This window comes from Mercenaria mercenaria, chromosome 1 (genome assembly GCF_021730395.1).
Source record: "Mercenaria mercenaria strain notata chromosome 1, MADL_Memer_1, whole genome shotgun sequence".
NCBI lineage: Eukaryota > Metazoa > Mollusca > Bivalvia > Venerida > Veneridae > Mercenaria > Mercenaria mercenaria.
In genome coordinates, this window is record NC_069361.1 from 97,767,295 (window position 1) to 97,780,635 (window position 13,341).

The following is a 13,341-nucleotide window of genomic DNA, read 5'->3' on the forward strand; positions in this document are numbered from 1 at the left end:
CCCCTTAAAGGTCCAAAATTGGCTATTTTGGCTTTTGCAGCCATATAGAGACTTCATTTATGGTTTTATTTGATACAAACTTCCAAAATATCTTCAACAACAATAAATCTTGGATTCCATGACAAATCAGATACAATTGTAGGTTCTAGAGTTATTTTATATCTGATTACCTCCCCTGATTGTAATCAAAATGGATTTATATTAGTTAGTACTTATAGGCCTTATTTGAAATTTCATTATTGTTTTTAGTTGGACTGAGACAATCAGGGTAGATAACTATGGAGTGATTTTATGTCAAATTACCTCCCTTTATTTCAAATTAAAATGGGTATATCTCCATAACTAATGAAGATACTGATCTGAAATTTCATTTATGTCAACAGATTTATTTGGCAGATCCTTCTTTTGTTCACTTACAATATTTATTTTTTTAATTACTTCCCTTCTACGTTACTATAAATAGCTTATTTTAGTAACTTTTTTATTATTGGCCGTAGGGAAAAACCGAGACCACTTTTCTGTGGTACAACATGGATGGTACCTCCAATTTTTAGGTGTATTTTGACATATCTATACCTTGTAAGAATTTTTTTTTTCTTTTTGGTTAAATTTCTTCCCTTTGTTGTTCCTGTCCTTTGGACTTTGATATTTTTTCTGAGGACCTTCTTGTCCTCAAGTGTTATAATAACAGGTAAGCGATATAGGGCCATCATGGCCCTCTTGTTTACTAAGTCAGGGGCCATAACTCCTACACAACTGAATGAATCTGGATGTGAAACCCCAGGTGCACAACTACACATGCTAACCAACATTCCTGTAAAGTGTTGTGACTCTACGTCAAATACTTTGGAGCTAGGCGCGACACAACACTAAAATGACTAATTTTTACAAAGTCAGGGGCCATAACTCCTACATGACTGAATGAATCTGGACACGAAACCCCAGGTGCACAACTACACATGCTGCCCAACATTCCTGTAAAGTTTTGTGATTCTACGTCAAATACTTTTGGAGCTAGGCGCGACACAACATTCTCGGACGGACGGACGAACGTTCCTACATAAGGATACTTATGTGGCTACTCTTTTGTTTTCTCTATTGTTCTTTTAGCCACGTAAGAGAAAAATAGCCACATAAAAGCCTTACGGAATGAATGACATCAAAGAAAAAGTACAGTTACCTATTGTTCCTATAGCCACCTAAGTATGCAAATGTGAGCTCGGAAGGACAGACGGACAAGGGCAAATCTATATAGTGGGGGCATAATAAAAATCCTAGATGAAGTGACACATATTACAACTTGCGTTAAGACAATGGCAAAATGTTGTTTTTTAACACATTTGGTTCTTGATGTGGATACTCTGGTAGAGTATTGGACCAAAAATTTGAATCCTTCCATTCATTGTAGAAACAATGTTTCTCACATTTCTTTGATATGCTGAGTGAAAAAGTCAGATATTTCTTTTACTTGGTGCAGTTTCCATGATTTTGCTAACCCGAGTTAAGTATGGGGGATTATAGGATAACACCTGAAAAGTACTCTAAAATATCATATTCCACTTTTCTTCCTTTGTACCGCAGACAAGGTAAGATAATTTGTCAGTTCGATGGTCAAATCTTGGTTTGTAGACTTTGTCACATTTCCGTGAGTTCAGATATTGTCAATGAGCCGTTGTCCTAGCAAGATTAAGCAAGATGAAGTTTGATCAAATGGCACCCTTCTGTTTTCGTTAATTGCCTCAGGTAAAAAGAGATAAGTCCTAGATCTATTTCTTGGAAACATTATATACCTGAATATCTCTATATAACACAATAAAGATTTAATTTATACGTCGATAATGTGACGGGAGTTCTACAACTTATATCAATCACTCTCGACACCTCATTACTGATGGAATTCATCGCCACGAGGGTATGAGAAGAGACCACTTTCCCTTTTAATGCTGAGTGCCAAGCAAGGGAGCTACTGGTACCATTTTTCACGTCTTTTGTATGACGCGAATGGGGACCGAACCGATGACCTCCCGCACCCAAAGTGGATGCTCTGCCACTATGCTGTCAAGGTGGTTCACTATAAAAATACTATGTCTCTGAAAGGAAGCGGTCTCTCGAGTGAGTTTGTCTGTATTTATGCAAGTTACTTTGCCTGCCAGTTGCTCAAAGAAGAGGGTGCACTTCACATGGGGTTCCGAGTTTGATCATGGGAGAGGCATATGTTCTTGATAGAAGGCATTGTGTTAGACTTACACAGTCTGTTGAGATTAAACATTTCCCATTCTATTTTAAAAAGATATGTCAACTTTTCTGTGGCTCCCCTATACTGTGGCTTATCTCAACAGAGACAGAAGCATGATATAATGTAATTTTTTTTCAGAAAGTGCTATCAGAGAGGATTTTATGGCCAAATGCATTACATCTAATGACTAACGACTAATGCCAGTCTAGCATTGAGTAGTCTACCTTTCCTGTTAAGGATGGTCATTTACTTGCAGGTACAGAATCCAAGGACACTGGTTTAGGTTAACTGGCTGACACTACATAACTGAAATACTGTTGAAAAAAACAGCACTGATTCAAAAATAAACAGATTTTTCTGATTACAAATATTGTTTTATTCAGAATTTAAATTACAGATCCTTTTATCACAGTCTTTTTTCAGAATCAGCAGAAAAATATTTTCATCAAAATTTTGGGAAATATTGTTAGAAAGAGTTGTAATGTTTTATTTCTTACTTTCTTGACTTGTTTACATTTTTTTACCTTGAAGACACATACAGCTGATGTAAAACAATATGTATTTACTTTTGTTGTCTGGTTATCCCTATGTACAACACATGAGTGTCTCTGAGTGTTGAAAATGTACAAACAATTTTGTATTAAAAATACTCTACATAATTAAGTGAAAATAACTTACAGAGAATTAGAGATATCATCAGATTTAAAAAAAAAAATCCTCTAGACCATCTTTCTAGACTCATTTATGTCCGACAGGATTTGGATAATATTTATTAAAACCACTATTAGCTTTAATTAATTAAATGTCAGTTTCTAAGAAAATTATCTCAGTCAAAGTAAAGGAATCATGGTCAGTATAATACAGTATAATAAAAGCAGACTTGGTGTGATTGAGTCTGTTCATGATAGGTAATAGGTTAGAGACCACCAATTGTTTTCCCATAGACTAGGCTTACATAACAACATTATGGCTGTACAGCTGTACGGCCAAGTTCCATAAATCGAAATGCTTATATCTCATAACATGTTTGAACTATCTTAGTTCTACCAAAATATCGGAGGAAAAAACTTATGAATAGGGATGCTTTCTTTGTTTAAGTAATTTTCGTGTGAATTAGATTACCCCGTTTACATCGTTAGCATGGCGCGAGAAATTCTTGTGATAAAACTTTTTCAATACATATAACATGTAGCAAGTTTTGTCAAAATGTATAATAAAATACTGTTAATGCAGTAAAATATATCAATTCTGAAAAAGAATCACTTCTTGGGTTAGTTTACATGACTGACCAATCAATACGCACAGAGGTTACATTATTCCTAGGTATACATTTACCTCATTCCCTGTACTTTTTATGCCCCCTTCGAAGAAGGACGGTATATTGTTTTGCAGATGTCAGTCAGACTTTATGTAGACCAGTCTGTTTCTGGATGATAACTCAAGAACGTTGGGCCTTTGATAATGAAAGTTGATAGGGAGGTTGGTCATAACCAGCAGATGACCCCTAATGATTTTTAGGTCAGTAGGTCAAAGGTCAGGGTCACAGTGACCGGGAACAGTTGAACGGTTTCGGGACAATAACTCAAGAACGCTTGGTCCTAGGATCATGAAAATTGATAGGAAGGTCGGTCATGATCAGCAGATGACCCCTCTTGATTTTGAGGTCAGTAGGTCATAGGTCAAGGTCACAAGGACCCGGAACAGTTAAAGAGTTTCCTTATGATAACTCAAGAATGCTTGGGCCTAGGATTATGAAAGTTAATAGAGAGGTTAGTCATAACCAGCGGATGACCCCTTTTGATTTTGAGATCAGCAGGTCAAAGGTCAAGGTCACAGTGACCTGGAACAGTTAAACCGTGTTCTGACAAATAACTTGAGAAGGCTTGGTCTTAGGATCACGAAACATATTAGGGAGGTTCATCATGATCACCAAATGATCCCTATTTATTTTGAGGTCAAAGGTCAAGGTCATAGTGACCCGGGAAAGTTAAACGGTTTCCAGATGATAACTTGAGAACGCTTGAGCCTAGGATCATGAAAGTTGATAGGGAGGTTGGTCATGACCAGTAGATGACTCCTATTTATTTTTAAAGTCAGTATGCCAAAGGTCAAGGTTACATTGACCTTAAACAGTTAAACCGTTTCCTGACGATAACTTGAGAACGCTTGGACCTAGTATCATTAAACTTTTTAGGGAGGTTGATCATGACCAGCAGATGACCCTATCAATTTTGAGGTCAATAGGGCAAAGGTCAAGTTCATATTGACCCAGAAAAATATAACTTTTGTGTACAGTGACCAAACAATTTCTGTTCCTTATGCAATTACTAAATGCATCAAGGGGGACATTTCGTGTTCTACAAGCTCTTGTTTAAATTGGTAGTCTCTGACCAGTAAAATGATAAACAACCCTCACACCCGCTAGCACTGGCTTAAGTTGAATGAACTCTAAGATGCTAAAAGACCAGAAAAAATAATCACACCAAGTCCAAGAATAGAGAGACCTTTTACAGTCACCACAATTGTTAAGCTACATACAAATACAAATACAAATACAAATACAATACAATATGGATTAAAATCTGAAGTTTTATGACACAATATATTTAAATACATATTCATAAAAATATTTATGAAAACCTTTACTAAAGGAATATGGGAGACTGTATAGCAAATATACCTAGAGCCACATGCTGCAACATAGGCCAACCACAAGTAGAAATATTAAAGACTGGTTGTTTCAAATATCCATCAACAAATACCTGGGGATAGGGTAAAAAGGGGAGCTGGGAAAGGGTTAGTAAACAGGAGAAGGCATTAAATACGGGAGAGGGGATGAATGGAAGAAACACCCACCTAACTACAAGACAATATACGTAACATAAAAAACGAAACAGATAAAATGCAAGTTGAAAATAGGGGCAATGCCTTGGAACTGTCAGTAAAGAAGTGATATGAAAATAGCCCCTTTCTCCTCCACCCAACAAATAAAACTAAAAAAAGTAGAATACCTGTTCATTAACATCATTCTCACCATATGTTACAGACTGCAATACTCCATGATTTCTGCCCAATTTACAACTACTAAAATTGTGTGTACTTCCACTTGTACTGAAATTACTCTGTGCATTTACTTCTGGTTAAAATTTTGTTTAATATCAAAACCGTCATTTATTTAAGAATTTTTGTAACACTGTCATCAATATTTTCTTAATTTTGCATTTTTATAATTATTTTACTCGCCCTGGCATCGGCAGTACATACATACAGCTATCATTTAAAGGCATATAGCTTTGAAACTTATTTTTTCTTTTTCTACATCAATTACCAACCTCACTGGGTCAAGTTCCATAACTCTGACATGTATTTTGAGCAGATTATGCCCCCTTTTGGACTTAGAAAATTCTGGTTAAAGTTTTACATGCATGTTACTATCTCCAAAACTAGTGCAGATATTGAATTGAAACTTCACATGATTGTGTCTTCAGGGTTACAAAACTAGTTGATAGCACCAAGTCCCATAACTCTGACCTTCATTTTGGCTAAATTATGCCCCCTTTTGGACTTAGAAAATTCTGGTTAAAGTTTTGCTTGCAAATACATACAGCTATTACCAAAAGGCATATAGCTTTGAAACTTATTATTTCTTTTTCTAGATCAATAACCAACCTCACTGGGTCAAGTTCCATAACTCTGACATGTATTTTGGGCAAATTATGCCCCCTTTTGGACTAAGAAAATTCTGGTTAAAGTTTTACATGCAAGTTACTATCTCCAAAACTAATGCAGATATTGAATTTAAACTTAATATCTGTCTTCAGGGTTATAAAACTAGTTGATAGCATCAAGTCCCATAACTCCGACCTGCATTTAAGGCCAAATTATGGCCCCTTTGTATTAAAAAATCCTGGTTAAAGTTTTGCGTGCAAGTACATACAGCTATTACCAAAAGGCATATAGATTTGAAACTTAATTTTTCTTTTTCTAGATCAATTACCAACTTCACTGGGTCAAGTCCGATAATTCGGACATGTATTTTGGGCATATTATGCCCCATTTTGGACTTAGAAAATCCTGGTTACAGTTTTACATGCAAGTTACTATCTCCAAAGCTAATGCAGATATTGAATTGAAACTTCACTTGTGTCTTTGGGGTTATAAAACTAGTTGAAAGCATCAAGTCCCATAACTGTGACCTTCATTTGAGCCAAATTATACCCCCTTTGGACTTAGAAAATCCTGGTTAAAGTTTTGCGTGCAAGTACATACAGCTATTACTTAAAGGCATATAGATTTGAAACTTATTTTTTCATTTTCTAGATCAGTTACCAACCTCACTGGGTCAACTCTGACATGTATTTTTGGCAAATTATGCCCCCTTTTGGACTTAAAAAATTCTGGTTAAAGTTTTACATGCAAGTTAAAGTTTTACATGCAAGTTACTATCTCCAAAACTAATGCAGATAGTGAATTGAAACTTCACATGTGCGTTCGGGGTTATAAAACTAGTTGATAGCATCAAGTCCCATAACTCTGATATACATTTTGGTCAAATTATGTCCCCTTTTGAACTTAATACTCTTTTGGTATTTAACATTTTGGGTAATATTTTCCTGCTTCTGGGACAATATTTTGAATAGTCGAGCTTAGCTGTCTTACGGACAGCTCTTGTTTACCTTGAACTAAATCAGCTTTTTATATGCAACTTAACTGAAATTGCATAGGCCTACTACACATTACAGAAAATATGTAATTATTACAATCAAGTTCTTATTAATGTCTGAATGTTGCTTATGATTATTGATAAAAGCTGTGTCTGTTATGAAAAACTCTAAAATAATTTCTCTTTTTTCCCCCTTAAATATTATATACTCTATTGTACTATCCAGCATCGAGTTAGTCAGACTGGCTGTCTCATGACAGTCTTTGTTGTCATATTGTCTGAATTGGTATAAAAATGTTCATGTTATATATTGTATGTAATAGCATGAAAATACAGTCATTTTTACAGCACATCCCTAACTTCTGTAAAACTGAAACTCAAAAATATTCTGATATAGGAGCAAACTTAGCATTAACATGCATTGAGTTTTTATAATATTTCTCATTTGCTGAAACATTTTTTGAAAAAAAATGAAGTTAGACTATTCTGTAATATGAAATAGGCTGATTTTATTAAAATTTATATTGTGTTTGATATGTTAGTCTCTAGTTAAACAAACTTGTACACATCAGTGTAGTCCTGAATTCAGTCAACAGCCAACAATAAGTTTGCTCTGTTGTTACTGACAGATAGACTGTAGGTAGCGGAGAACAGTTCCTGCATGTTTTAACTTTAGTCCATAAAAGTTTCCAAGAACTTTTCCATTTCTGTATGTATTTGTTTAGGTCGGCATGGCCCTTATAGACAGGGACCCTGTATTCATGAATCTAAAACGACAAAGTTCAAATTTTTTGTAGTAAATCTTAGGTATCGGAGAACAGTTCCTGTCTTTACTGGTAAAAATGAAATTTGCTGATTAATGTCTGAAGTAGACAAGTGGATCATTTTGTTTGAGGTGTTTAACTCTAGCTAAACAACATCATACACATCAATAATGTCCTTTTTAAAACAACCAACAATAAGTTTGCTCTGTTTAGGATCATAGCAGACAGCCCTGCAATCAGCATCACATTTCAATACTTCCCCTATCTTCTTACAGTCTGGTGTAAACTGTAAAACATTCTTAGATCCAGACCCACACACAAGCACACTTCCATTATTAGTTATACAAACATCCCTTGCATGTTTCAACTCTGGTCCATTATATTTTCCAAGAAGCTTTCCATTTCTGTCCAGTGAGATCAGTCCAGAGTACCTGTCAGCAACATAAATCTTGGAACCATCGTTACTGACAGCTAGACTGTAGGTGGCGGAGAACAGTCTCTGTCCAGACTCGTCCGTGTTGAACTGCTGCAGCACGCTGCCTGATACAGTATATATGTTTACTGATGGACCGTCTGAAATATACAAATGTCCAGCAGCATAAGCTAGACCATAACACCAATGGTCAGTTTTTATCCGTTTGGTTGGTACCATTTTACTTCCAAGTGAAACAAACTGAATGTAAAAGCTACCACCACAGCTGACAGCAACTTCCTGGTTACTGATCTTACATACTTTGTATAGATTACCAGATACATCACAGTAGTCAGTGACAGTGTATGTTGAACTGTCCACATGTTTCAGTTTACTGTTGCCATAGTCAGCTAGCATTATTGTTCCATCATCAAGGTCACAGACACTGAAAATATTACACTCCTTTTTGTCTGACGGTATTCTTATGTTATATTGCTTCTTGTTTTTGACATTCATTAAAGCATTGGAAACTGTTTGCGTAGCACAAACAGCTTGCATTTTACTTTGAGTACTTTGATACTTTTGACTATCATTATTATATCCGTCATAAGACTTCAGCCTGGTAGCACTCTCTTCTGCTTTTTGTGTAGTACTGGCAGCTTGCTTCTTACTGCTACTTTGAGTACTTTGATACTTTTGACTTTCATTATTATATCCGTCATAAGACTTCAGCCTGGTAGCACTCTCTTCTGCTTTTTGTGTAGCACTAACAGCTTGCATTATACTGCTTTGTGTACTTTGATACTTTTGACTATCATTATCATATCCATCATAAGACTTCAGCCTGGTAGTGCTCTCTTCTGCTTTTTGTGTAGCACTAGCAGCTTGCTTCTTACTGCTTCTTTGATGTGTTTTACTGTTATTACTATGTTCATCTGTAGACTGTGTCTCGATATAACTCTCTACTACGTTTTGTGTAGCTCTGGAAGCTTGTTTCTTACTGTTACTTTGTGTACTTTGATGTGTTTTACTATCATTATTACATTCATTTTTAGACTGTGTCCAGGTATCGATCTCCTCTAAATGTCCTAAAAGATCTAGTTCTCTTAACATAGACATTAGATTTGGTTCTGTTATAAATTTTATATCCTCTCCCTTTATTTCCTCTTTTATTTCAGCAATGAATTTGATTGCATTATCGGCAACATTTTTGCCTTTCTTTGTGCTGACAAACATCTGTGATTCATTATTACCCGCATTTAATAAGTTATCTTTAGCTGATGATATTTTCACCTTTGTTTTCTGATTGTTGGCCATTTGTTCATCTAGTTTGTCCAGCTTTGGTTTGTATTTTGCTTCTACAGCTTTTACAGAGTTCTGCTCCAGCACATCAAGCCTTTGGTTGATATCTTTTCTATATTCTTTTATCTCCTCCAGACAGACGTCTTTACTTTTCAATAGGCGTTTTTTCTCTTGTTTGAAAATTTCATGTTGGTCTTTCAACAGTTTCTCTGTGGTTTCTAGTTTCTGATTTATAACCTTAGATGCTGATGTGCCTTTGTTGTTTTGCAGAAAGTCTGGTATATAGAAAGTATCTCGACAATGTCTGAAAGCATAAAAAAAATATTACAATTTTCAAACCTATGACTAAAGAAACGCAAGTAACCGTACTCCCATACTGAACAATTTCGAACATGCAAAAGAAATATACTTTACTACAAAACAGCTAAGGAATACGATAATTTGGTTAGGACTTTAAGTAAACTAGTCTCGCTGTAGTTCTGTGGACTGTCTGTTTATAAGCGGTAATTACGTGTAAAACAAATAAAAGAAAGGGTCTTTATCTTTCTCACCGAATGTCAAGCTTTCTGACAAAACACTTTTTATACCCTATGCAAGTGAACAACAACCTATTAATTTTAAAAGTAAACCGAGGTATGTTCTACAAGACGTTATGATATCTCCAACAAGACTTTGTGCCCCAAAAGTCTATGTTTATATATTCTTTGGTGCGTTAATCTTATGTTACGGAAGATTATTCATATTTTAAGATGCGTAAATCACAGTCGTATTTTTACAAGACATGTATTGGAACAGCACCAATATAGACCATGCATACAATAATTCTAATTAAAGGTGGTAAGTCACATTTGAACAACACTTTTATGACATTTTTCATTATTGAATATTCTGTTATAGATTTATTTAAGGAACAAAAAGACCCATTTCATAAAGTTAGACCACTATTAGAAATGTGACTGCGTTTTATTATTTTCGATGAAATTTTGTAATTACTACCCTTTCTGCTTTTGATTTCAATTTAATTTCTAAATTATTTTTGCTTTTGAACAACAATTTGAATTCAACAATTTAAATCAAAATGCAAGTTTTAAAACAGCGCGTAGCTTTGGAATTCATATACATGTACATATATTTTCAATCTGTCCTGGTTGCACAACCAAGATAGGTAATGGGGGGTAATTATATTTCTACAAACTTACAATTCTATTGAATTTCGGCAAAATATGTGTTTGTCTATGTAAATATTTGACAAATATAATACAAGAGCTATTATATTCATATGACTTCGTCGGCAAAGTATGTTTATTAAATTTATACATATGCTAAAATAACTCTATCTTGGTTTGGCAACTAGGACTAGAATGTAACATTTTAAAATTAATATGCATTAAACAGTAAGTGAACACAAACAAGTGTAAATGATCATTGTTAAACTTTCGACCAAGCCCATTACTTGATCAAAATCTGCTTAACCACCTTAAAAAGGCAGACTGTTAAGGTCTGTTAAGATAGGCTCTTTAATATAATATCAACTCTTTGTAATATGAAAATTTTCAATTTAGGTTTTACCCTTTACTGGATACACAATAACTAATGAGACAGCAAAGAAGTATGCCAATTAAACATCTACGCTTGTTGTATAATATACAGATTCTACTTTTGTAAGCCTCTGAATGCTGAGCGCCAAGCGAGGAAGTTACTAGTACCATTTTTAACGTCTTTGGTATGACGCGGCCGGGGATCGAACCCGCGACCTCTCGCTCGAGGTCGCGGGTTCGATCCCCGGCCGCGTCATACCAAAGACTGTCATACCAAAGACGTTAAAAATGGTACTAGTAACTTCCTCGCTTGGCGCTCAGCATTAAGAGGATAGTGCTAGGACTGGTCAGCCCGGTGTCAGTATAATGTGACTGGGTTGGGTATCATGCCACGTGTCTATGGCGTGATATTCCAGTGAAGCAGCACTATAGGCCTAAAGTTGGGCATTGTGCTCACTGCTACAAGTAGACATCGTCGTTTATATGACTGAAAAATTGTTGAAAAAGACGGTAAACCCGAACACACACACACACACTGACTTGCCGATGAAATGTTGAACTTTCTATTCGGAACATAATTTATGTCACACTATCCATTGGATGAATTCAGTGAAGTATTTCTTTTCACTTTATCACTTTGACATCTCACTGTCAATACTTTTGTAAAAATCTTTCTCTTGCACTGACTGCGCATCTGCTAAGGCGTAAAAAAGTTTGTTTCCGGTATCCCGACCTACCCAAAATTTTTAGCCCGACCCTAAATGTTTTTAGGCAGTGTACGAAGATAGAAGATAGATAGATATCAGGTAGTTCTCAATGCTGGCATTTGTCATTGAAAACAGTTACAGTAATAGCTTCTACTGATAGAAATATAAAACTCTTACTTATGATCAACCGCCATACACGTAGAACAGCCAACATCGTCATGGTTCTGACAATACATGTCTACATGTTTATGACTGTGCTTGTCACAGCGTTCAGTAGGAACTATTTGTAGCACCTGGCCAGGCCCTGGTTGGAACTGTCCCCTATCGAGAATCTTGTGTCTGGATAAAGCAGGAACGTCATCATGAAACTTCACACAAGTTGAACAATAATAATCTTGACAATCCACACAGAACTTGGCAGCTTCTGTATTTTTGTTTTTCTTTTTACACACCGAGCACAGTAAATCAAAAGTTTCATCGGAAAGTCTGTCTGTCTCTTTCACTCCTCCAGTCGCCATTTTGTTAACCCAGTTTAACTACCCTACATGACAACCCTATCTTTATCAGTCAAAAACAAAATTTGTTTACAATAGCAACTTAATCCGCTACGTTCATATATCTACACTATAAATCTTAAACATTAACCCAACCGTATTTTAACTTCCTTATTGGTAGGATAATCAATAACTAGTGCATGAACTTATCATCTGAATACCTTAAAGCAAACATATTACATGGTTGTTGCTTTAAGCAGATCGCTGGAAATCTATTATATTTAGGAATTGATATATAACACGTATATTAATCGAATTGACATTCGTTGGATATTGTGTCCCATATGGTTCTGGAACAATTTGATTGGAAGCACTGTGTTACCTTTGCATACAAGAGGCGACTTATAAAACATGAGCGTTTTGTTTTGCTGTATCTCTGTGATTCTAGACCAGCAGGAAGTTGGCAGTTAGCAGTTGCAGCAGTTACAGCAGTTAACTGTTACAACTGCCAGCAGTTACAGCAGTTAACTGCTACAACTGCCAGCAGTTACAGCAGTTAAACATTGCGAATGTATGAAATGTCAATAATTACAAAGCTGAAAAATAACAAAGCTTTTAGTAAGAATGTAACATCTATACAATGTATACAGTTTGAAGTAGCATAAACCTACGGATCACCGGAAGTTTGCACTGGAGTAGTACTTGCAGTTTTGCTGCTTTTAGGTTTTAATAGCAGTTACAGTAACAACGTTCTTTATTCTATTACTGTTGTAACAACAAACATTAAATTAACAGAATCCATGTTACTACTGTATTCCCAATTTTGAGGGCGAACCATATGTAGCAACGTTTATTTTTGAAATAATATCTAGCATAAACATATTTTAACATAAAAATTATATAAACAATACGCAGAGTATAGGGCCTACACCTGCGAAAGAATTCCACGAGTCTTGTCCGAGTGAATTATCCACGCAGCGTGTAACTGACTAGTATTGTTTGGATAATTAAAACATGGTTCCGCTGATTATTATTTCGATCGATTGTAATATGTTTTTTTTTAATGTAAAAACGTAGATGGAAGAATGGGGAAGCACTAGTTCACGTCTCATTTAAGGCACCAAATATTGTAGGTGGACACGTCACCGTGCAACGTGTATTTGTGCTAACAACGCTGAAAAAACGTAGTAGTGCGTAGAGTCAGTTCTATCCTGCGTACCTAGTA

At 35.6% G+C, this 13,341-nt stretch overlaps 1 protein-coding gene across 1 annotated transcript; it reads right to left on the reverse strand.

Moving 5' to 3' along the window:
* Window positions 1–4,729: 4,729 nt before the first annotated feature.
* On the reverse strand, window positions 4,730–12,454 carry LOC123529409 (uncharacterized). The gene is made up of 2 exons (XM_045309737.2): window positions 11,800–12,454; window positions 4,730–9,681 (listed from the first exon to the last, which is right to left on the reverse strand). The coding sequence occupies exons 1-2, from the start codon at window positions 12,138–12,140 to the stop codon at window positions 7,809–7,811; spliced, it is 2,214 nt and encodes a 737-aa protein (XP_045165672.2). The 5' UTR covers window positions 12,141–12,454; the 3' UTR covers window positions 4,730–7,808.
* Window positions 12,455–13,341: the final 887 nt, after the last annotated feature.